The sequence below is a fragment of the Maniola jurtina genome, chromosome 26 (assembly GCF_905333055.1).
Source record: "Maniola jurtina chromosome 26, ilManJurt1.1, whole genome shotgun sequence".
Classification (NCBI taxonomy): domain Eukaryota; kingdom Metazoa; phylum Arthropoda; class Insecta; order Lepidoptera; family Nymphalidae; genus Maniola; species Maniola jurtina.
Window position 1 is genome coordinate 1,979,727 of NC_060054.1, and position 26,049 is coordinate 2,005,775.

General features: G+C 42.9%; 2 protein-coding genes and 1 long non-coding RNA gene across 3 annotated transcripts; all 3 read right to left on the minus strand.

The window, feature by feature from the left end:
* Positions 1 to 1,110: 1,110 nt before the first annotated feature.
* LOC123878278 lies at positions 1,111 to 3,785 on the minus strand. Its single transcript, XM_045925425.1, has 6 exons — positions 3,731 to 3,785; positions 2,738 to 2,804; positions 2,274 to 2,448; positions 1,935 to 2,027; positions 1,670 to 1,804; positions 1,111 to 1,437 (listed from the first exon to the last, which is right to left on the minus strand). Exons 1-6 carry the CDS (start codon positions 3,783 to 3,785, stop codon positions 1,111 to 1,113), a joined length of 852 nt encoding a protein of 283 aa, XP_045781381.1.
* Positions 3,786 to 10,245: 6,460 nt separating this feature from the next.
* On the minus strand, positions 10,246 to 18,019 carry LOC123878279 (zinc finger protein 64-like). The gene is made up of 9 exons (XM_045925426.1): positions 17,826 to 18,019; positions 17,422 to 17,596; positions 17,073 to 17,165; positions 16,808 to 16,942; positions 16,305 to 16,575; positions 15,111 to 15,685; positions 11,229 to 11,499; positions 10,530 to 10,684; positions 10,246 to 10,287 (listed from the first exon to the last, which is right to left on the minus strand). The coding sequence occupies exons 1-9, from the start codon at positions 17,903 to 17,905 to the stop codon at positions 10,246 to 10,248; spliced, it is 1,797 nt and encodes a 598-aa protein (XP_045781382.1). The 5' UTR covers positions 17,906 to 18,019.
* A 402-nt stretch (positions 18,020 to 18,421) lies between these two features.
* On the minus strand, positions 18,422 to 19,544 carry LOC123878499. Its single transcript, XR_006798833.1, has 2 exons — positions 19,217 to 19,544; positions 18,422 to 18,555 (listed from the first exon to the last, which is right to left on the minus strand). It is a non-coding gene; the product is annotated as an uncharacterized LOC123878499 (long non-coding RNA).
* Between the last annotated feature and the right edge of the window lie 6,505 nt (positions 19,545 to 26,049).

The window sequence follows — 26,049 nt, forward strand, 5'->3', positions numbered from 1 at the left end:
AGTGTGAGTCCTCATGTGCTTCACTAAATGGCTATTTTGTGCACATTTGTATTTACATAACTTACAAGCGAAAGGTTTTTCACCAGTGTGAGTCCTCATGTGATTCACTAAATGACCATTTCGTGCACATTTGTATTTACATAACTCGCACACAAAAGGCTTATCGCCAGTGTGAGTCCTCCTGGGGCTCGATGACGAACTACTTTGAGTGAATTTGCGCTCTCTTAACTTACATGAGAAAGTGTTTGCGTAAGTGTGCGCCCTAATGTGGGTAACTAAGGAACTTTTCCGTTGAAATATCTTTTGGCACACGTCACAGATATACTGTATCTGGTCAGTATAGTTTCCTAACTGTGTACTGGATATATCCTGGGAATTGTGTTCGTTTTTTAAAAGAACATTTGGCCTCGCTGTTCGCAAATTGATATTATCACTTATTTTCGCCAACGATTCCTTCAGTTTTAGTAAGGGCTCCTGGGATTTCCCTGAATATTCAAAAATGTTTGTATTATTTTCGAAAGACAATATATCCAACTCGTCGTCTGTATCAGTCGGATGTTCTTCGTTTCCGTGATTGGTCGCGAGTACCGAAGGAGCGACTGAAACAAAAAAACGGGTCATACTTAATCCATGCTAATATTATTAATGTGAAAGTATGTCTGTGTGTCTGTTTCCATTTTACGGCCCATCGAATAGATAATTTGCATCCCGGAGCGTACATAGGCTAGCAAAATAACGATGGCGCAGTTATCATCTAGTTAGGAAATATTTTGTCCAAATGTCGGATTATTTTCCACTAATACGTAATGACTATTGACTAGCTTTTCCCGCGCCTTCGTCCATGCAATGCAAGTAAGATAAATGACATAAAATTAGAGCATTCATGTTAAGATCCTAATGAAATATCCCAAAATCCTTCCGTAAACCCCTAAGGGCACTTGAGGGTGTCCTCCAAACAAATCTCCAGCTCGCCTGGCTTAGGCATTGCATCGTCAGTCAGTCAGTCAGTCACAGTGCTGTTTTATATGTGCAGATAGAAGACAAAACATCTGTGACAGACAGATGGGTTAGGTTCCATGAGTGTGAAGTTTTATGTTTTCGAGGAAGAAACTAAGATATCTGTCGCAACATAGGAGCTAAAACGCGTGTAAAGTTAGTTGTCTTACCCGAAGCTTGCTCGCAGTCCTCCGACGACTCCGGCTTGGGAATCATGTGGCTGAAAGGATATAACTCTGTTTGGGCGGCGGCTGGCTCGGCTTCCGGTTTGACTGCAACTGCTTCGTCAGTTGCGGCAGTCGCGTCTAGTTCTGTCCGTCCGTCCGCGTCGGAGTGTGCTATGTACACATCGCAGTAGTCGGGCTCCGACACCGCCGAGACAATGTCGGACTGTAGTTGGTATTTTACGCGGCTTATCAATTTGACATGTCGTATAGTTATCTGAAACGAGTTCATGCCTTTAGGCAGATCTAAGCACCTAAAGATGGCGACTGACCTGAAATGTCATCGTAGCGTAACATTCGCAACGAGCGTGTCCGTTAGGGCGTCTGCTAAACATGTGACGCGCACTGACTAGACGAATGCTCACATTGTAACACTACGCTCCAATGACACAGGTGGCACCCTTACATTCTGTTACATATCACAATAAAGTGCATCAAGCATTCCTCACCACTTCATGTCTGTCAAGTAGCTCCATCATCAGGGAGCGCGCTCTCAAGCTCTTGTCTCTGAATGCGCTAAAGTTCACCAGTCTCTGGGCACATTGCACACAAAGCGTTTGTTTGAGCTTTCCTTGACCACACAACTGCAACAAACACAACTAATTCATATACAGTTCCAACTTAGAGCGGCCGTGCACTGCTCGACTGCTCCAGCAGTTGACACCGCTCTTAGACTGCACACTGGCTTATCAATGACATAAATATACAACTTACAGGATGTCCCACTAAATGTTCATATGCTTCTTCCAACTGATATTTACTCATCAGAAACAGCTTGCTGTGAGTGTCCAGGCATATCATGCAGACCTGTGCAAAGTGTTGTAACTATACATACTTGTATAAAATAGTGTAAGTGGAAGATGCATTTGACAATTCGAAAGTTATTTTAGAGGTTTTTCAAATAACAGAAAATTTCTTTCTAAATCATTTCCACCTTCCATAATGAATTTGAAATGTAAACCATATGTATTAGGGTTAGCTTTTGAAAGGGTCTATATACATAATATGCATTGGAGCTTAAAATAAAAGCTTAGAGCGTTATAAAGGAGTTACCAGCACTGGTGAGGGGACAGCACCAGTACGAATCCGCCTTGAGCCACTTTCTGTTTCATAAATGTCATCGTTCAGAAAATGCTGCGAGCAGACCACAGCAGGCTCTGGCAGGAGAGTGTCTTGTTTGCCGAGGGCTCTGAGCCAAGCAGCACGGAGATGCACTTCTCTGGGGAACCTGGAAATTACATCCTGTACTTTGACACGGAGCTTCCGTAACGTGCGACTCTTAGTTAAACAAAACGCAAATAGCTCTGCCTGGAGGGGAGCTCTAGAGTTGGATACAGACTCGCTCGGTTTGTGGACGCGCAGTTGTGACCTGTGCTCCGATCAGTCTTGGTTGGCGTGAGGCAGGGCAATAAGGTGGCTCAGTCAGTGACCTCTCTACCGACAAAGCACAGCCACAAGTTTCTAGGTTATAGTATATGTACTTACTTATATAACAAAGGTTATAATGAAACACTCACTCGTGAAATGTAATCTCCTCGGATTCCGAGACGACCTCCGCCGTGGTTTTGCAGAAGGTGTGCCCTTCTGCAAAACCACGCACGCATTGCCATTTTCCCTAAAAGGCGCAATTATTAATTGTAGGTAGGTAATATTTTTGTAGGTCAAATTTTGTACTGACAGCAGCAGTGTACACTACTAAGGTCACAATATTACAAAGTCTCAAGCCTCAATCACAGACCACGAATCCGGCCTCAATCTCAATTCACTGAATTCGCCATTTTGAAGTGTTTTGAAGAAGTTTGTTTTGTTTTTTCTGTAGCTCGATTCCGAAACCAAAACCAGCATCACTCATTATTACAATCATTACTGGTCTGTGATCACAATTGTTGTCAGTGACGGATTAACCCTTAATCAAATTAAGCAATTGCCTAGGGCATCACGTCTGAGGGGGCACCAGAAGGAGCACAAAAAATCCGTCCTTAGGGCATTACGTCTCACTCTCACGTCACCAAAAACCACACCAAAAAAAGTTTCTAGGACTAATTTGAAAATTCGACCTAAAGTCATATAACCCCACTCCCGCTAGCCCACTCGCTGCCCGCTTATGCATTCGACAATTCGAATGCCCTCAAAAGCCGCAAGGCGCATTTCAATAAATAGGTGGATTGGCTACAGTCGTCCACTGCGCACGCACCCCACTACGCTCCGCAAGAAAACTGAAGACTTTTTTTGAGAAAAAGTTCCAGCAGTTTTCGCCCGCGCGCTCTGTCTGCGCGGAGGAGAAGCCCGAACCCCGGAGATGCCCGATCTCACCAGCCGGTGATCGATTGGGTGGCGTGACGACTGCTCCCACGCGCCGCTAGAGCCGCGCGAGGATGGACAACCGTCCATCCACCTCCAAAGGCCCTTTTCAGGGCCGCCACCAACGACATGCTCGCGATCCGCGATCACGCGCCGCACCCGCGAGTGCGCTCGACGTTGCAGCCCCGACCGGCTCCGTCACGCGCGACCTCGCGCCGTACGCCGCGCCTCCGGCCGCGCCCGCACCACGCGCCGCACCCGCATCACGCGCCGCACCCGCGAGTGCGCCCGACGTTGTAGCCCCGTATGGCTCCGTCACGCGCGCTCTCGCGCCGTACGCCGCGCCACCGGCCCCGCACGTCTCGCGCGCCGCACCCGCGCCCGCCGCGTTAACCGCCGCGCCGCGCCCGCTGTCGATGCCCTTGCTCGACGACGACAGTGTGGCGGACAGCGAGACAACGGTCCAGCCTAGACTTCGGCAGGATGACGCCTACTACGCCGCCATCCTGGCCCTGGAAGGCCCAGATCGCCGTGCGCTCCCCAGCCGCAGGCAGCGCACCGACTCCGAGGAGGACGCGCCCGCTGAGGCGAAACGGGTTGCGAAGACAACCCCTCCCTCCCGCCACGAGATGCCCCGACGCACAGCCGAAGCTTCTGGGTCGGACGACACCCGAGCTCCGACGCCGGCCCCACGCTCCTACGCCGACCGCGCGAGAGCAACGCCACCGCCGAAGCCCGCCGCCGCCGCCCCTTCCGGCGGCGCGCCACCGAGCGGCCCAGCCCCGACGAAGCCAAAGAAGCTCCGATACCCGCCACTCATCGTGGAAAACCTGCCCAACTGGACGCACCACATCAAACAGATTAAGCTCCAGTTGGGCAGAAACCCAGCAGCCCGCCCATATGGAAAGGGCATCCGTTTCACGCCTCAAGAAGACCAGGAATTCCGCCTCGTCCAGCGGTACCTCACCGCCCTGGAGAAGACGGAGGGCGTGTCCTGGTTCTCCTACTCACTGCCGGCTGAGAGGAGTCTGAAGGTCGCAATCCGCGGCCTTCCTTTCAACACCGAGCCGGCAGAAATAGAAGACGAACTCCGCCAGCTGGGGTTCGAGCCGGAGTACGTGCGCCAGATCAGGGCGAGGAAGGGCAGGCCAGGTTGCCTCTTCTTCGCCATGCTCCGCCGCACCCCACACACGATTCCCGCAGTGTACGAAGTCACCGAGCTGCTCTGCATGGGGGGAGTCCGCATCGAGGCCTGGAGAGGGAAGAAGGGTCCCGCTCAGTGCCACAGATGCCAGGGCTTCCGCCATGCTTCAACGAACTGCCACAGGCGCCAGGCCTGTGTGATCTGCTCACAGGAGCACAGCGCACGGGACTGCCCTAGACCTCGAGAGGACCCGGCGACCTGCGCCAACTGCGGAGGCAGCCATCCCGCAAACCACGTGGGCTGTCCCGTGTTCCGCAAGGAGGCACGGAACAGACGCGCGGGCACCGTCGCGGCCACAGTCCAAAGACCGCCGCCGCGCACCGAGACCACCGGCTCCAGGGTACGGACGCCTGCAAACGACCCGAAGCCACGAGAGGCCACGGAGAGAGCTCCTGCCAGGAAGAGGAGAGGTCGTCGCCGCAGGAAGGCGACATCGCCAACCCGCGCACCCTCGCCGCCGCCTGTGCAGAAACCCAGACCTGCCGAGGGGATCCCGCCCCAGCCCAAAAGGACCGCCGAACCAAGCGTCGCGGCCATCAAAGCCGTGGCGTTTGAGACACTAGAAGACGTTTTCCACGCCATTAAAAATGGCGGGGAAGACCCACTCCTGCGCATCCTGGAGGGACTGCGACGACTCGCCGCCTTTTCCGGTGAGGCCCAGCCTACCAAGGACGCCAGACAGGAGGAAGTAGAGAACCGCGCCACATAGATGCCTCGGAGCGCGTCCTCCGCACACGTCGACCACCCAGCTGGGCTTCCCACAAGCGGGTTCCACCCGGCTAGGTCGGATCACGACGGCGTGAGGACCGCTCTCAACTCTCTCTTCCTCACTGAGGAGGAAAGCCCGTAGGCCCATGGGCCAACCCAAGGACCCTGGCGTAGTCACGCCAGGCGGAAGATCCCGCATGCAGGAGGCCATTGCCTCGGACGTGCCTCTCCCGCGCCCTTGCGGGCGCGCGAGCTCACATACCGGAATAAATAGGTAAATACATTATGCTTTGGTTTTTATTGTTGTCGCACTTACTCCACTTCTAAAGTACGTTACATCTCGGCTTCTTATTTTACAAAAAACTAATGTTTTTAGGCGGTAAAGGTTTATAGACCGATTCTAGTTGACATACGGATAGGGGGGCCCACAGGCATGGATTGCTTAGGGCATCAAGTAGTCTTAATCCGTCACTGATTGTTGTTATTGGCTTATTTAATGCTATTCTAGTTGCAACAATGCATTGTAGCCAATAGTGAGCGAGCGTTAACCAATCAGAGGTGATTGCGATCGGCACACTTGCTGTCATCGCAATCGAGCTGTGATCTAGAAGACTCGATATGACATTGATGTACAAGCAGAACGGGTAACATTGTTATATTAGAGAGGGGCTTTAGGTCATTGGTGCCACTTTTAATAAAAGTTTTGCAAATGTTTTGCAAGTGATTAATTACTAAACAGTTTTTACAATATAAAGGAAAAACGGGACTTCGTCTGTGGTGGCGTTTGCTGGCGCGCGTGTTGTGACTTTTTGAAGTGTTTTTTTTTTGTTAAAACTGACTGGAAAGCGCTCTAAGAGGTTGCCGTGCGTATGTCGGCAAGCGCCGGCACAGACGGGGTCCATACTTGTATAGTTTAGCTAACTTGTTACAAATAACTACAAACTTGACATTGGCTAATCATTGTAAAAGCCAGACAAGAGAGAAAAAAAAAAAGGAAAAACGTAAAGATTAAAAAGCCATAGATTTTTTTGAAAATAGAATTTTGGTTTTATAACAAAGTTACCATAAAAGTTTGCGTAACTTTGGTAACGAAACTTTTTAATATGGTAGATAGTAGATACCTATAACTATTGAAAGACCAGTCAAGTGCGAGTCAGACTCTCGTACTGAGGGTTCCGTACTAGGGTATTTTTTCGACACTGCACGATAAATCAAAAACGCATAAAAATAAATAATAATCTGTTTTAGAATGTACAGGTATAGCCCTTTCACAGGATATCCCTCTTCGTATAGTTATCTTACTTTGAAAATAATTGAAAATACTAAATTATTATTATTGTTCATGACGAGATGTTGTCAAGTTGTTCAAGATGAGATCCATCAAAGGGTTCCTTTTTCCTTTTGAGGTACGGAAACCTAAAAATAATAAGACGTGTTTAATTTTATATTGTACCAATCATTTTAAATTTTGTTGTTCTTATAAATCTGATAATATAAGGCACAGAGTAGTTTTTACATTAAGGTTACCACTTACAATCCAATGGGCGCTACGAGCATGCGGGAGGTGTGTGTGGTGAAACGTAGGTATAGGGGCAGCACTGCGGCCCTGACGCACCAGACTTGTAGACGTTTTCAACAAGTGGTAAATATTAATGTGGTTTTTGAAAATTGAATTATGCAGGAATAACAAAAATCCAAAGACCTGAAATCATTTATATCGCTGCGAAAACCCAATAGATAATTTTTTTTAATGACTTTGCATTGAGTGTTCGACATACAATGTTTAACACGTTTACAATGTTACCCGTGATGACTGTAGAAAAAGGATGCCTATTTTTAACTCGAAAATTGAAAGATTCCTTAAATGTTTATCCTACTAGTAATTAGTTGCGGCGGAAATGTTCCTCTCAAGTATATAACCCTACCTATTTAAAAAATTGTCAGTTTCAAAGGTTTACTAACTGAAAATCTGTAGATACTTTAACCACCCGTGCGAAGCCATGGCGGGTCGTAGTTTAATTTTAACATGTGAGGAAACCCGCATGCCTAAAACTGAAGTTCGCCATAGTGCTCTCAAATGTGTGTGAAGTCTACCAATCCGTACCTTGGCTTGTTGCCAAACCCTTCTCATGAGAGGAGACCCGTGCTCAGTAGTGAAGCAGCTATGGGTTGATGGTTATGATGATAGGATGCTATAGACGATCAAATGAAACTGCAATAGTAGGTAGGCACATACTTTATTACTAAATAGAAAACTTAAATATAATTCTTACAGGTTAAAAATTGAATTTACATTCGAATTACTCCCACAATAATTGGGCATATAAATCGTTTTCGTAGAACTCCTCCAAGCCGAGATAAACTCGAACGCATCACATTTTGTATTGCTCATAGCTCACAAGGCAAAGGCTTCTGGCAGTGTGAGTCCTCAGGCGGCTCACTACACTCCTGTCTGTACATTAGCGCAGGTGGCGCCAAACTTCTAGTTCGCTCTGAAGTTGCGACGAGTGAGGTATATCCCAACTTAATATTATATATTATATGTAATTGAGTACTTTGATGACAGTGAATTTTCAACCATTTAGGTATCTTTGATACATTTAAGGAATAAAAATTTGTATTTGATTATTTATTACTCGTTACTATTGATTTTCTTATTTTATATTCTTTTTTACTTGTGACTAAATGTACTTATCTTTTTAAAAATGTAATTTAGTTAAGGGGCAAGCGACGGGTCACGTGGTTACGCGGGCAGCATAATTCAATTTGGTTTTTCGCAGTAAACTAATACGACACCGTAGGCTTATGGCATTTTAATCGCGACAATGGCAGTATCATCCTCACAGGTCTATATAAAAATCTTTACTTGAAAGGGTCCAGTTTAAGAAATTAGCTCTAGTATCGACTAATTAATAGGTATAGTCTTAACACAAAATAATTCAAAGCGACTATTTTTGCACACTGTCTGTGGCAGTAGGTTGTGTTCGGGTGGTAGTTACTATTGCACTACTAATTGTTATTTACCCAATTTTGCAAAATAAATATGATTACATGAAGTCGGAGCGGACCGTCAGTTAGCGTTAGTAAATTGTAATTTTACTAAACACATATGGCTACCGGCGCCGCGTCGGTGCCGCCATTTTATCACGTGGGAATACAATAGTATACAGACTGTTCACTATAACTTGTCCCTTGTCGTCATGTTGGCACCATTGCAGTTCACACAATAATAAACTCTAAGTTCTGAGGAATAAAGTGAACAAAGCAATGGTGCCAACATAACGGCAAGGGACAAGTTACTGTGAACAGTCTGTACATAAAACGGCGGCGTAGGGCCGCGGCCGGTGCGGCGACTCATGTTTGCTTACACTAACTCACGCCGCGCCGGCTTCATGCGCAGGAGGCTCGGAGTGAACTAGCAGTTTAGCGACAGCTGGCCTTGCATTACTGACGAGCCAAAGCCGCGGCGCTTAGCCAGTGTGAGTCCTCATGTGCCTCACTAAACTACTGTTTACTGTAAATTTATAATTGCACAACTTACACACGAAAGGCTTTTCGCCAGTGTGAGTCCTCATGTGACGCACTAACTTACCATTTTCTGTACATTTATATTTACATAACTTACACACAAAAGGCTTTTCGCCAGTGTGAGTCCTCATATGAATAACTAACTTACCATTTGCTGTACATTTGTATTTACATAACTTACAAGCGAAAGGCTTTTCGCCAGTGTGAGTCCTCATGTGCTTCACTAAATCACTATTTACTGCACATTTATAATTGCACATCTTACACACAAAAGGCTTTTCGCCAGTGTGAGTCCTCATGTGACTCACTAAACTACTGTTTACTGTACATTTATAATCACACAACTTACACACGAAAGGCTTTTCGCCAGTGTGAGTCCTCATGTGCTTCACTAAACTACCATTTTCTGTACATTTGTATTTACATAACTTACAAGCGAAAGGTTTTTGGCCAGTGTGAGTCCTCATGTGCTTCACTAAACTACTGTTTACTGTACATTTATAATCACACAACTTACACACAAAAGGCTTTTCGCCAGTGTGAGTCCTCATGTGCTTCACTAAACTACTGTTTACTGTACATTTATAATCACACAACTTACACACAAAAGGCTTTTCGCCAGTGTAAGTCCTCATATGAATAACTAACTTACCATTTTCTGTACATTTGTATTTACATAACTTACAAGCGAAAGGCTTTTCGCCAGTGTGAGTCCTCATGTGCTTCACTAAATCACTATTTACTGTACATTTATAATCACACAACTTACACACAAAAGGCTTTTCGCCAGTGTGAGTCCTCATATGAATAACTAACTTACCATTTTCTGTACATTTGTATTTACATAACTTACAAGCGAAAGGCTTTTCGCCAGTGTGAGTCCTCATGTGCTTCACTAAATCACTATTTACTGTACATTTATAATCACACAACTTACACACAAAAGGTTTTTCACCAGTGTGAGACCTCATGTGCTGCACTAAACTACTGTTTACTGTACATTTATAATCACACAACTTACACACAAAAGGCTTTTCGCCAGTGTGAGTCCTCATATGAATAACTAACTTACCATTTTCTGTACATTTGTATTTACATAACTTACAAGCGAAAGGCTTTTCGCCAGTGTGAGTCCTCATGTGAACCACTAAATAACTATTTCGTGCACATTTGTATTTACATAACTTACAAGCGAAAGGTTTTTCACCAGTGTGAGTCCTCATGTGAACCACTAAATAACTATTTCGTGCACATTTGTATTTACATAACTTGCACACAAAAGGCTTATCGCCAGTGCGAGTCCTCCTGGGGCTCGATGACGAACTGCTTTGAGTGAATTTGCGCTCTCTTAACTTACATGAGAAAGTGTTTGCGTAAGTGTGCGCCCTAATGTGGGTAACTAAGGAACTTTTCCGTTGAAATATCTTTTGGCACACGTCACAGATATACTGTATCTGGTCAGTATAGTTTCCTAACTGTGTACTGGATATATCCTGGGAATTGAGTTCGTTTTTCAAAAGAACATTTGGTCTCGCTGTTCGCAAATTGATATTATCACTTATTTTTGCCAACGATTCCTTCAGTTTTAGTAAGGGGTCCTGGGATTTCCCTGAATATTCAAAAATGTTTGTATTATTTTCGAAAGACAATATATCGAACTCGTCGTCTGTATCAGTCGGATGTTCTTCGTTTCCGTGATTGGTCGCGAGTACCGAAGGAGCGACTGAAACAAAACAACAGTCCATACTTAATCCATACTAATATTATTTATGTGAAAGTATGTCTGTGTGTCTGTTTCCATTTTACGGCCCATCGGGCATCCCAGAGACGGACATAGGACATAAGCTAGCAAAATCACGATGGCGCGGGCATCATCTAGTTAGGAAATGTTTTGTCGAAATGTCAGATTATTTTCTACTAAAATGTAATGACTAGCTTTTTCCCGCGCCTTCGCCAATTATTTATTATAAGTGCGCGCGCATTTATGTGATCCTAATGAAATATTATCTCAAAATCCATCTGTAAACCACTAAGGGTACTTGAGGGTGTCCTCCTAACAAATCTCTGGCTCGTCTGGCTTAGGCATTGCATTGTCAGTCAGTCAGTCAGTCACAGTGCTGTTTTATATGTGCAGATAGAAGACAAAACATCTGTGACAGACAGATGGGTTAGGTTCCATGAGTGTGAAGTTTTATGTTTTCGAGGAAGAAACTAAGATATCTGTCGCAACATAGGAGCTAAAACGCGTGTAAAGTTAGTTGTCTTACCCGAAGCTTGCTCGCAGTCCCCCGACGACTCCGGCTTGGGAATCATGTGGCTGAAAGGATATAACTCTGTTTGGGCGGCGGCTGGCTCGGCTTCCCGTTTGACTGCAACTGCTTCGTCAGTTGCGGCAGTCGCGTCTAGTTCTGTCCGTCCGTCCGCGTCGGAGTGTGCTATGTACACATCGCAGTAGTCGGGCTCCGACACCGCCGAGACAATGTCGGACTGTAGTTGGTATTTTACGCGGCTTATCAATTTGACATGTCGTATAGTTATCTGAAACGAGTTCATATGAGCCTTTAGGCAGATCTAAGCACCTAAAGATAGCGACTGACCTGAAATGTCATTGTAGCGTAACATTCGCAACGAGCGTGTCCGTTACGGCGTCTGCTAAACATGTGACGCGCACTGACTAGACGAATGCTCACATTGTAACACTACGCTCCAATGACACAGGTGGCACCCTTACATTCTGTTACATATCACAATAAAGTGCATCAAGCATTCCTCACCACTTCATGTCTGTCAAGTAGCTCCATCATCAGGGAGCGCGCTCTCAAGCTCTTGTCTCTGAATGCGCTAAAGTTCACCAGTCTCTGGGCACATTGCACACAAAGCGTTTGTTTGAGCTTTCCTTGACCACAGTATGGACTTCGTCTGTGCTGGCGCCCGCCGACATACACGCGGCGCCCCTTTAGAGCGCTTCCCAGTCAGTTCCTCGGTCAGTTCCACCACCAATAAACACCAGCGGGACACAAAAACCGGCCACTTCTAACAAAAAAACACTCCAAAAAGTCATAACACGCGCGCCAACAAACGCCATCACAGACAAAGTCTTTTAACATGGTAGATACCTACAACTATTGAAAAACCGGTCAAGTGCGAGTCAGACATTCGTACTGAGGGTTCCGTACTCGGGTATTTTTTCGACACTGCACGATAAATCAAAAACGCATAAAAATAAATAATAATCTGTTTTAGAATGTACAGGTATAGCCCTTTCACAGGAATTTAGTAAAATACTAAATTATTATTATTGTTCATGACGAGATGTTGTCAAGTTGTTTAACTTGTTGACTTGTAGACGTTTTCAACAAGTGGTAAATATTAATGTCGTTTTTGAAAATTGAATTATGAAGGAATAACAAAAATCCAAAGACCTGAATTTAATATATCGCTGCAAAAACCCAATAGATCGTTTCTTTTAATGACTTTGCATTGAGTGTTCGACTTACAATGTTTAACACGTTTACAATGTTACCCGTGATGACTGTAGAAAAAGGATGCCTATTTTCAACTCGAAAATTGAAAGATTCCTTAAATGTTTATCCTACTAGTAATTAGTTGCGGCGGAAATGTTCCTCTCAAGTATAAAACCCTACCTATTTAAAAAATTGTCAGTTTCAAAGGTTTACTATCTGAAAATCTGTAGATACTTTAACCACCCGTGCGAAGCCATGGCGGGTCGTAGTTTAATTTTAACATGTGAGGAAACCCGCATGCCTAAAACTGAAGTTCGCCATAGTGCTCTCAAATGTGTGTGAAGTCTGCCAATCCGTATCTTGGCTTGTTGCCAAACCCTTCTCATGAGAGGAGACCCGTGCTCAGTAGTGAAGCAGCTATGGGTTGATGGTTATGATGATAGGATGCTATAGCCGCTCAAGTGAAACTGCAATAGTAGGTAGGCACATACTTTATTACTAAATAGATAACTTAAATATAATTCTTACAGGTTAAAAATTGAATTTACATTTGAATTACTCCCACAGTAATTGGGCATATAAATCGTTTTCGTAGAACTCCTCCAAGCCGAGATAAACTCGAACGCATCACATTTTGTATTGCTCATAGCTCACAAGGCAAAGGCTTCTGGCAGTGTGAGTCCTCAGGCGGCTCACTACACTCCTGTCTGTACATTAGCGCAGGTGGCGCCAAACTTCTAGTTCGCTCTGAAGTTGCGACGAGTGAGGTATATCCCAACTTAATATTATATGTAATTGAGTACTTTGATGACAGTGAATTTTCAACCATTTAGGTATCTTTGATACATTTAAGAAATAAAAATTTGTATTTGATTATTTATTACTTGTTACTATTGATTTTCTTATTTTATATTCTATTCTATTTTATATATTTACTTGTGACTAAATGTACTTATCTTTTTAAAAATGTAATTTAGTTAAGGGGCAAGCGACGGGTCACGTGGTTACGCGGGCAGCATAATTCAATTTGGTTTTTCGCAGTAAACTAATACGACACCGTAGGCTTATGGCATTTTAATCGCGACAATGGCAGTATCATCCTCACAGGTCTATATAAAAATCTTTACTTGAAAGGGTCCAGTTTAAGAAATTAGCTCTAGTATCGACTAATTAATAGGTATAGTCTTAACACAAAATAATTCAAAGCGACTATTTTTGCACACTTTCTGTGGCAGTAGGTTGTGTCCGGGTGGTAGTTACTATTGCACTACTAACTGTTATTTACCCAATTTTGCAAAATAAATATGATTACATGAAGTCGGAGCGGACCGTCAGTTAGCGTTAGTAAATTGTAATTTTACTAAACACATATGGCTACCGGCGCTGCGTCGGTGCCGCCATTTTATCACGTGGGAATACAATAGTATACAGACTGTTCACTATAACTTGTCCCTTGTCGTCATGTTGGCACCATTGCAGTTCACACAATAATAAACTCTAAGTTCTGAGGAATAAAGTGAACAAAGCAATGGTGCCAACATAACGGCAAGGGACAAGTTACTGTGAACAGTCTGTACATAAAACGGCGGCGTAGGGCCGCGGCCGGTGCGGCGACTCATGTTTGCTTACACTAACTCACGCCGCGCCGGCTTCATGCGCAGGAGGCTCGGAGTGAACTAGCAGTTTAGCGACAGCTGGCCTTGCATTACTGACCAGCCAAAGCCGCGGCGCTTAGCCAGTGTGAGTCCTCATGTGCTTCACTAAACTACTGGTTACTGCACATTTATAATTGCACAACTTACACACGAAAGGCTTTTCGCCAGTGTGAGTCCTCATGTGAATAACTAACTTACCATTTTCTGTACATTTGTATTTACATAACTTACAAGCGAAAGGCTTTTCGCCAGTGTGAGTCCTCATGTGCTTCACTAAACTACCATTTTCTGTACATTTGTATTTACATAACTTACAAGCGAAAGGTTTTTCGCCAGTGTGAGTCCTCATGTGAATCACTAAACTACTGTTTACTGTACATTTATAATTGCACAACTTACACACGAAAGGCTTTTCGCCAGTGTGTGTCCTCATGTGCTTCACTAAATGACTATTTACTGTACATTTATAATTGCACAACTTGCACACGAAAGGCTTTTCGCCAGTGTGAGTCCTCATGTGACTCACTAAATTACTGTTTACTGTACATTTATAATCACACAACTTACACACGAAAGGCTTTTCGCCAGTGTGAGTCCTCATGTGCCTCACTAAACTACTGTTTACTGTACATTTGTATTTACATAACTTACAAGCGAAAGGCTTTTCGCCAGTGTGAGTCCTCATGTGACGCACTAACTTACCATTTTCTGTACATTTGTATTTACATAACTTACAAGCGAAAGGTTTTTCGCCAGTGTGAGTCCTCATGTGACTCACTAAACTACTGTTTACTGTACATTTATAATTGCACAACTTGCACACGAAAGGCTTTTCGCCAGTGTGAGTCCTCATGTGACTCACTAAATTACTGTTTACTGTACATTTATAATCACACAACTTACACACGAAAGGCTTTTCGCCAGTGTGAGTCCTCATGTGCCTCACTAAACTACTGTTTACTGTACATTTGTATTTACATAACTTACAAGCGAAAGGCTTTTCGCCAGTGTGAGTCCTCATGTGACGCACTAACTTACCATTTTCTGTACATTTGTATTTACATAACTTACAAGCGAAAGGTTTTTCGCCAGTGTGAGTCCTCATGTGACTCACTAAACTACTGTTTACTGTACATTTATAATTGCACAACTTACACACGAAAGACTTATCGCCAGCGTGAGTCCTCCTGGGGCTCAATGACGAACTGCTTTGAGTGAATTTGCGCTCTCTTAACTTACATGAGAAAGTGTTTGCGTAAGTGTGCGCCCTAATGTGGGTAACTAAGGAACTTTTCCGTTGAAATATCTTTTGACACACGTCACAGATATACTGCATCTGGTCAGTATAGTTTCCTAACTGTGTACAGGATATATCCTGGGAATTGTGTTCGTTTTTCAAAAGAACATTTGGCCTCGCTGTTCGCAAATTGATATTATCACTTATTTTCGCCAACGATTCCTTCAGTTTTAGTAAGGGGTCCTGGGATTTCCCTGAATTTTCCAAAATGTTTGTATTACTTTCGAAAGACAATATATCCAACTCGTCGTGTGTATCAGTTGGATGTTCTTCGTTTCCGTGATTGGTCGCGAGTACCGAAGGAGCGACTGAAACAAAACAACAGTCCATACTTAATCCATACTAATATTATTTATGTGAAAGTATGTCTGTGTGTCTGTTTCCATTTTACGGCCCATCGGGTAGATAATTTGCTTCCCGGATACGGACTCCTATGTCCGTATCCGGGAATCATAGGCTAGTATAATCAGTTCCCACGGGGTTAAAAACCTAAATCACGATGGCGCGGGCATCATCTAGTTAGGAAATATTTTGTCCAAATGTCGGATTATTTTCCACTAAAACGTAATGACTATTGACTAGCTTTCCCCGCGCCTTCGTGCATGCAATGCAAGTAAGATAAATGACATAAAATTAAAGCATTCATGTTAAGATCCTAATGAAATATCTCACAATCCTTCCGTAAACCCCTAAGGGTACTTGAGGGTGTCCTCCAAACAAATCTCTGGCTCACCTGGCTTAGGCATTGCATCGTCAGTCAGTCAGTCAGTCACAGTGCTGTTTTATATGTGCAGATAGAAGACAAAACATCTGTGACAGACAGATGGGTTAGGTTCCATGAGTGTGAAGTTTTATGTTTTCGATGAAGAAACTAAGATATCTGTCGCAACATAGGAGCTAAAACGCGTGTAAAGTTAGTTGTCTTACCCGAAGCTTGCTCGCAGTCCCCCGACGACTCCGGCTTGGGAATCATGTGGCTGAAAGGATATAACTCTGTTTGGGCGGCGGCTGGCTCGGCTTCCCGTTTGACTGCAACTGCTTCGTCAGTTGCGGCAGTCGCGTCTAGTTCTGTCCGTCCGTCCGCGTCGGAGTGTGCTATGTACACATCGCAGTAGTCGGGCTCCGACACCGCCGAGACAATGTCGGACTGTAGTTGGTATTTTACGCGGCTTATCAATTTGACATGTCGTATAGTTATCTGAAACGAGTTCATGCCTTTAGGCAGATCTAAGCACCTAAAGATGGCGACTGACCTGAAATGTCATTGTAGCGTAACATTCGCAACGAGCGTGTCCGTTACGGCGTCTGCTAAACATGTGACGCGCACTGACTAGACGAATGCTCACATTGTAACACTACGCTCCAATGACACAGGTGGCACCCTTACATTCTGTTACATATCACAATAAAGTGCATCAAGCATTCCTCACCACTTCATGTCTGTCAAGTAGCTCTATCATCAGGGAGCGCGCTCTCAAGCTCTTGTCTCTGAATGCGCTAAAGTTCACCAGTCTCTGGGCACATTGCACACAAAGCGTTTGTTTGAGCTTTCCTTGACCACACAACTGCAACAAACACAACTAATTCATATACAGTTCCAACTTAGAGCGGCCGTGCACTGCTCGACTGCTCCAGCAGTTGACACCGCTCTTAGACTGCACACTGACTTATCAATGATATAAATATACAACTTACAGGATGTCCCACTAAATGTTCATATGCTTCTTCCAACTGGTATTTACTCATCAGAAACAGCTTGCTGCGAGAGTCCAGGCATATCATGCAGACCTGTGCAAAGTGTTGTAACTATACATACTTGTATAAAATAGTGTAAGTGGAAGATGCATTTGACAATTCAAAAGTAATTTTAGAAGGTTTTTAAATAACAGAATATTTCATTCTATTTCTATCCTAATCATTTCCACCTTCCATAATGAATTTGAAATGTGAACCATATGTATTAGGGTTAGCTTTTGAAAGGGTCTATATACATAATATGCATTGGAGCTTAAAATAAAAGCTTGGAGCGTTATAAAGGAGTTACCAGCACTGGTGAGGGGATAGCGCCAGTACGAATCCGCCTTGAGCCACTCTCTGTTTCATAAATGTCGTCGTTCAGAAAATGCTGCGAGCAGACCACAGCAGGCTCTGGCAGGAGAGTGTCTTGTTTGCCGAGGGCTCTGAGCCAAGCAGCACGGAGATGCACTTCTCTGGGGAACCTGGAAATTACATCCTGTACTTTGACACGGAGCTTCCGTAACGGGACTCTTAGTTAAACAAAACGCAAATAGCTCTGCCTGGAGGGGAGCTCTAGAGTTGGATACAGACTCGCTCGGTTTGTGGACGCGCAGTATTGACCTGTGCTCCGATCCGCCTGGGTTGGCGGGAGGCAAGGCTATAAGGTGGCTCAGTCAGTGACCTCTCTAAAGGTTATAATGAAAGACTCACTCGTGAAATGTAATCTCCTCGGATTCGGAGACGACCTCCGCCGTGGTTTTGCAGAATGGCACACAGCACCGCATTGCCATTTTCCCTAAAAGGCGCAATGGCGCAATTAATTGTAGGTAATATTTTTGTAGGACTTTTGTACTGACAGCAGCAGTGTACACTAAGGTCACAATATTACAAATTCTCAAAATGGTCTCAAGTAGTCCTGTGTCAGTCGCGACCGATTCGGTCATTTGACTGAGGTCGCGCAAAAGTACTGATGAACGAATCAGTCGTTTTTGACCGATCCGGTTCAACCAGTCGCCACGAACCGAGAACCACCGACTACCGAGAACGAAGAATGAAACTAAAAAATATTGAAAGAAATGATTGGTCTACAGATCATAGTAAAATAGTAATAGCACAGTACAAACAGAATAGTAGGCTAACTAACGCCGATCGGCGAGTTAATTACCTACTCCTGCGTTGACGCCTAGGGTTGTCACTTTTATTTTTAATTAAATATTATTTGCGTATTATGTATGACAGCACTAGGTTTTTAATTTCGTAATAATAATAATGAAATGTTATACCAATTCATAAATGGGGTGTAAATAAAAGACGTTTTAAAAAGAAAAGACAAATTTTAAAAATTCTATCTTCAGCTTTGAATACTTCACACACGAGTATGCGACGTGTTGGCTTATCGGACAAATCTTCGCGATCGATTGATCGTAGCCATTGTAAGCGCCTGAAACAATTAAATGAATAAGCCAAATAAAAGAAATATTAAGTTATAAAACACGTATTTTAGAAAATCTAACCTATTACTATGCCCCCTTATTAATAAACGTAGACTAGACGGAATGAAATGACACTCTAATCTACGTTTAATAATCAGGGGGTTAGAGCTTACACAAATAGTAAACCCAACCGAAAACATCACTTGTGAAAATTTCAACTGTCTAACTATCATGGTTCATGAGATACTGCTTGGTGACAGATAGACAGACAGACGGACAGCGTAGTCTTAGTAGTAGGGCGAATTACATACGTATTACGTACAAAACATCTCACATAACACCCCTGAAGTATAAGTATTTACATATGTACGGAACCCTCGGTGCGCGAGTCCCACTCGTACTTGGCCGATTTAGGTGAAAAATTAAAAAGTTAGGCTTATTCAAATGAAAACTTGGTCAACTAACCCCGGTCTCCCCTACTCCATAACTTAAATAAGTAAGTAAAAAATTTTTCTGTAAAAATTGATATTATTCTAATTTTATTCTATCTAAATATAAAATATTAAATATATTAATAGGTACCTAGTACATCCAGACACGGATCCTGGGCTAGCACACATAGGTACCTACTGACACATAATTTTATTACAAAAATGTTTAGGTACTTACGTGTCTTGTTCAGTAGGTATATTGAAGAATGATAAGTCCGGTTTGTTGGAGTCGTTATTGAGACACCCGAAGACACCACAATAAATTTTGGCTTTTTTTGAAGTCATAATTGTTATTAACAAAACAAAAAAGAGCGAGCGTGCAACGTAATACGCAATTGCGCGCGATTAGCATGGCGGCGCGGCCCGTACTGCCGGCCACTTGAGCCACTTGAGACTATGCGAATGTGTGCGTGAAACTTCCGTACGTACACGGCGCCCGCTGCTCACGCATACATTCAAACCGGCGGCGGCCACTTTGTATGAAGTTAAACTACTGTTCTGTTTGTACTGTGGTAATAGTAAGTAATCTATACTAATCTATACTAATAAATAAAATTGGAGTGTCTGTCTGTAATTTCGAAATAACTGCCGTATATTAAGGTCATATGGTTATTTGAACGATACTATAACTGAATCACACGTTTTTAAAATTTTTGTCTGTCTGTCTGTCTGTCTTTCTGTCTGTCTGTCTGTCTGTCTGTCTGTCTGTTTGAAAAGGCTAATCTTGGGAACGGCTGGACCGATTTTGACGGGATTTTCACAGACAAGTAGAGAATTGACCAGGGAGTAACATAGGCTACTTTTTTAACCGACTTTCAAAAAGGGAGTTGTGTTTTTCTACCTATGTACACCGAAATCTCTGAGATTTCTGAACCGATTTGCGTCATTTCTTTTTTAATCGATAGAGGAACTTTGCGACATTGTTTCATAAAAAATTTGGAGGCCAACTCCTCAATCCTGATGCTGCAGGGGATCTCACCAATCCACGCGGGTGAAGCTGCGGGCATCAGCTAGTAATATATAGATATGGGCTAGGTAGGTATATTTTCCCAATATTTACCCTTGTTGTTATGTTCATTGTAAAATCGTAGGTATCTACCTACTTCATTTAGGCAACACGTGTAGGTATATGAGATGCATAAGGTTTTAGTATCTATAAATCTTAACATAATGATTAAACACGTTTAAAAATAAAAGCTCAATTAAAAAGATAGGTAATTACATCATAACAGTGCATACAATCGGGAAAAATATTACAATAATGCAGCGATTTTGAACCCGCGTCGTCGGACGACCTATAACGAAACGCGAAACTATACGAAACGAGCGTGCGCAATCGAGACGTCTTGGAGTCTCATCGTCCGATTCACGACTGAGACTGACGACTGAGACTGAGTACCGAATACCGATACATTCGTGAGGAACGAAGAGACTGATTGGACCGAAGTACCGAAGTACCGAAAAAATGACTGATGACTGATGAACGACTGAAAAGATCTCAGTCGTTGCTGTAATCAGTACTTGAACGACCGAATCGCAGAAAATGAACGATTGACACAGGACTAGTCTCAAGCCTCAATTCGCTATTTTGAAGTGTTTTGAAGAAGTAGAAGACTGAAGAACTCTTTGTTTTGTTTTTTCTGTAGCTCGATTCCGAAACCAGCATCACTCATTATTACAATCATTATGTGATCACAATTGTTGTTATTGGCTTAATTAATGCTATTCTAGTTGCAACAATGCATTGTAGCCAATAGTGAGCGAGCATCAACCAATCAGAGGTGATTGCGATCGGGACACTTGCTGTCATCGCAATCGAGCTGTGATCTAGAAGACTCGATATGACATTGATGTACAAGCAGAACGGGTAACATTGATATATTAGAGAGGGGCTTTAGGTCATTGGTGCCACTTATATAATAAAAGTTTTGCAAGTGATTAATTACTTAACAGTTTACAATATAAAGGAAAAACGTAAAGATTAAAAAGCCGTAGATTTTTTTGAAAATAAAATTTTTGTTTTATAACAAAGTTACCATACAAGTTTGCGTAACTTTGGGAACGAAACATTTTAACATGGTAGATACCTACCTATAGCTATATCCTTTATATATAGCTATATCCTTTATAACCGGTCAAGTGCGAGTCAGACTTTCGTACTGAGGGTTCCGTACTCGGGTATTTTTTCGACACTGCACGATAAATCATAAACGCATAAAAATAAATAATAATCTATTTTAGAATGTACAGGTATAGCCCTTTCACAGGATATCCCTCTTCGTATAGTTATCTTACTTTGAAAATAATTGAAAATACTAAATTATTTTTATTGTTCATGACGAGATGTTGTCAAGTTGTTCAAGATGAGATCCTTCAAAGGATTCCTTTTTTCTTTTGAGGTACGGAACCCTAAAAATAATAAGACGTGTTTAATTTTATATTGTACCAATCATTTTAAATTTTGTTGTTCTTATAAATCTGATAATATAAGGCACAGAGTACTTTTTACATTAAGGTTACCACTTTTAATCCAATGGGCGCTACGAGCATGCGGGAGGTGTGTGTGGTGAAACGTAGGTATAGGGGCAGCACTGCGGCCCTGACGCACCAGACTTGTAGACGTTTTCAACAAGTGATAAATATTAATGTGGTTTTTGAAAATTGAATTATGCAGGAATAACAAAAATCCAAAGACCTGAATTTAATATATCGCTGCAAAAACCCAATAGATATTTTTTTTTAATGACTTTGCATTGAGTGTTCGACATACAATGTTTAACACGTTTACAATGTTACCCGTGATGACTGTAGAAAAAGGATGCCTATTTTTAACTCGAAAATTGAAAGATTTCTTAAATGTTTATCCTACTAGTAATTAGTTGCGGCGGAAATGTTCCTCTCAAGTATATAACCCTACCTATTTAAAAAATTGTCAGTTTCAAAGGTTTACTAACTGAAAATCTGTAGATACTTTAACCACCCGTGCGAAGCCATGGCGGGTCGTAGTTAAATTTTAACATGTGAGGAAACCCGCATGCCTAAAACTGAAGTTCGCCATAGTGCTCTCAAATGTGTGTGAAGTCTGCCAATCCGTACCTTGGCTTGTTGCCAAACCCTTCTCATGAGAGGAGACCCGTGCTCAGTAGTGAAGCAGCGATGGGTTGATGGTTATGATGATAGGATGCTATAGCCGCTCAAATGAAACTGCAATAGTAGGTAGGCACATACTTTATTACTAAATAGAAAACTTAAATATAATTCTTACAGGTTAAAAATTGAATTTACATTTGAATTACTCCCACAGTAATTGGGCATATAAATCGTTTTCGTAGAACTCCTCCAAGCCGAGATAAACTCGAACGCATCACATTTTGTATTGCTCATAGCTCACAAGGCAAAGGCTTCTGGCAGTGTGAGTCCTCAGGCGGCTCACTACACTCCTGTCTGTACATTAGCGCAGGTGGCGCCAAACTTCTAGTTCGCTCTGAAGTTGCGACGAGTGAGGTATATCCCAACTTAATATTATATATTATATGTAATTTAGTACTTTGATGACAATGAATTTTCAACCATTTAGGTATCTTTGATACATTTAAGGAATAAAAATTTGTATTTGATTATTTATTACTTGTTACTATTGATTTTCTTATTTTATATTCTATTCTACTTTATATATTTACTTGTGACTAAATGTACTCATCTTTTTAAAAATGTAATTTAGTTAAAGGGCAAGCGACGGGTCACGTGGTTACACGGGCAGCGTAATTCAATTTGGTTTTTCGCAGTAAACTAATACGACACCGTAGGCTTATGGCATTTTAATCGCGACAATGGCAGTATCATCCTCACAGGTCTATATAAAAATCTTTACTTGAAAGAGTCCAGTTTAAGAAATTAGCTCTAGTATCGACTAATTAATAGGTATAGTCTTAACACAAAATAATTCAAAGCGACTATTTTTGCACACTGTCTGTGGCAGTAGGTTGTGTTCGGGTGGTAGTTACTATTGCACTACTAACATTATTTACCCAATATTGCAAAATAAATATGATTACATGAAGTCGGAGCGGACCGTCAGTTAGCGTTAACAAATTATAATTATTAAACACATGTGGCTACCGGCGCCGCGTCGGTGCCGCCATTTTATCACGTGGAAATACAATAGTATACACAAAACGGCGGCGTAGGGCCGCGGCCGGTGCGGCGACTCATGTTTGCTTACACTAACTCACGCCGCGCCGGCTTCATGCGCAGGAGGCTCGGAGTGAACTAGCAGTTTAGCGACAGCTGGCCTTGCATTACTGACAAGCCAAAGCCGCGGCGCTTAGCCAGTGTGAGTCCTCATGTGCTTCACTAAACTACTGGTTACTGTACATTTATAATCGCACAAATTACAAACGAAAGGCTTTTCGCCAGTGTGAGTCCTCATGTGAATCACTAAACTACTGTTTACTGTACATTTATAATTGCACAACTTACACACGAAAGGCTTTTCGCCAGTGTGAGTCCTCATGTGAATCACTAAATTACTGTTTACTGTACATTTATAATTGCACAACTTACACACAAAAGGTTTTTCGCCAGTGTGAGTCCTCATGTGCTTCACTAAATGGCTATTTTGTGCACATTTGTATTTACATAACTTACACACAAAAGGTTTTTCGCCAGTGTGAGTCCTCATGTGATCCACTAAATGACTATTTCGTGCACATTTGTATTTACATAACTTGCACACAAAAGGCTTATCTCCAGTGTGAGTCCTCATATGAACCACTAAATGACTATTTTGTGTACATTTATATTTACATAACTTACACACAAAAGGCTTATCGCCAGTGTGAGTCCTCATATGAATAACTAACTTACCATTTTCTGTACATTTATATTTACATAACTTACAAGCGAAAGGCTTTTCGCCAGTGTGAGTCCTCATGTGACGCACTAAACTACTGTTTACTGTACATTTATAATTGCACAACTTACACACAAAAGGTTTTTCGGCAGTGTGAGTCCTCATGTGACTCACTAAATTACCATTTTGTGTACATTTGTATTTACATAACTTACAAGCGAAAGGTTTTTCGCCAGTGTGAGTCCTCATGTGATCCACTAAATGACTATTTCGTGCACATTTGTATTTACATAACTTGCACACGAAAGGCTTTTCGCCAGTGTGAGTCCTCCTGGGGCTCGATGACGTACTACTTTGAGTGAATTTGCGCTCCCTTAACTTACATGAGAAAGTGTTTGCGTAAGTGTGCGCCCTAATGTGGGTAACTAAGGAACTTTTCCGTTGAAATATCTTTTGGCACACGTCACAGATATACTGTATCTGGTCAGTATAGTTTCCTAACTGTGTACTGGATATATCCTGGGAATTGTGTTCGTTTTTCAAAAGAACATTTGGCCTCGCTGTTCGCAAATTGATATCATCACTTATTTTTGCAAACGATTCCTTCAGTTTTAGTAAGGGGTCCTGGGATTTCCCTGAATATTCAAAAATGTTTGTATTATTTTCGAAAGACAATATATCCAACTCGTCGTCTGTATCAGTCGGATGTTCTTCGTTTCCGTGATTGGTCGCGAGTACCGAAGGAGCGACTGAAACAAAAAAACGGGTCATACTTAATCCATGCTAATATTATTAATGTGAAAGTATGTCTGTGTGTCTGTTTCCATTTTACGGCCCATCGGGCATCCCAGAGACGGACATAGGACATAGGCTAGCAAAATCACGACGGCGCGGGCATCATCTAGTTAGGAAATGTTTTGTCGAAATGTCAGATTATTTTCTACTAAAATGTAATGACTAGCTTTTTCCCGCGCCTTCGCCAATTATTTATTATAAGTGCGCGCGCATTTATGTGATCCTAATGAAATATTATCTCAAAATCCATCTGTAAACCACTAAGGGTACTTGAGGGTGTCCTCCTAACAAATCTCTGGCTCGTCTGGCTTAGGCATTGCATCGTCAGTCAGTCAGTCAGACACAGTGCTGTTTTATATGTGCAGATAGAAGACAAAACATCTGTGACAGACAGATGGGTTAGGTTCCATGAGTGTGAAGTTTTATGTTTTCGAGGAAGAAACTAAGATATCTGTCCCAACATAGGAGCTAAAACGCGTGTAAAGTTAGTTGTCTTACCCGAAGCTTGCTCGCAGTCCCCCGACGACTCCGGCTTGGGAATCATGTGGCTGAAAGGATATAACTCTGTTTGGGCGGCGGCTGGCTCGGCTTCCCGTTTGACTGCAACTGCTTCGTCAGTTGCGGCAGTCGCGTCTAGTTCTGTCCGTCCGTCCGCGTCGGAGTGTGCTATGTACACATCGCAGTAGTCGGGCTCCGACACCGCCGAGACAATGTCGGACTGCAGTTGGTATTTTACGCGGCTTATCAATTTGACATGTCGTATAGTTATCTGAAACGAGTTCATGCCTTTAGGCAGATCTAAGCACCTAAAGATGGCGACTGACCTGAAATGTCATCGTAGCGTAACATTCGCAACGAACGTGTCCGTTACGGCGTCTGCTAAACATGTGATGCGCACTGACTAGACGAATGCTCACATTGTAACACTACGCTTCAATGACACAGGTGGCACCCTTACATTCTGTTACATATCACAATAAAGTGCATCAAGCATTCCTCACCACTTCATGTCTGTCAAGTAGCTCCATCATCAGGGAGCGCGCTCTCAAGCTCTTGTCTCTGAATGCGCTAAAGTTCACCAGTCTCTGGGCACATTGCACACAAAGCATTTGTTTGAGCTTTCCTTGACCACACAACTGCAACAAACACAACTAATTCATATACAGTTCCAACTTAGAGCGGCCGTGCACTGCTCGACTGCTCCAGCAGTTGACACCGCTCTTAGACTGCACAATGACTTATCAGTGATATAAATATACAACTTACAGGATGTCCCACTAAATGTTCATATGCTTCTTCCAACTGGTATTTACTCATCAGAAACAGCTTGCTGCGAGTGTCCAGGCATATCATGCAGACCTGTG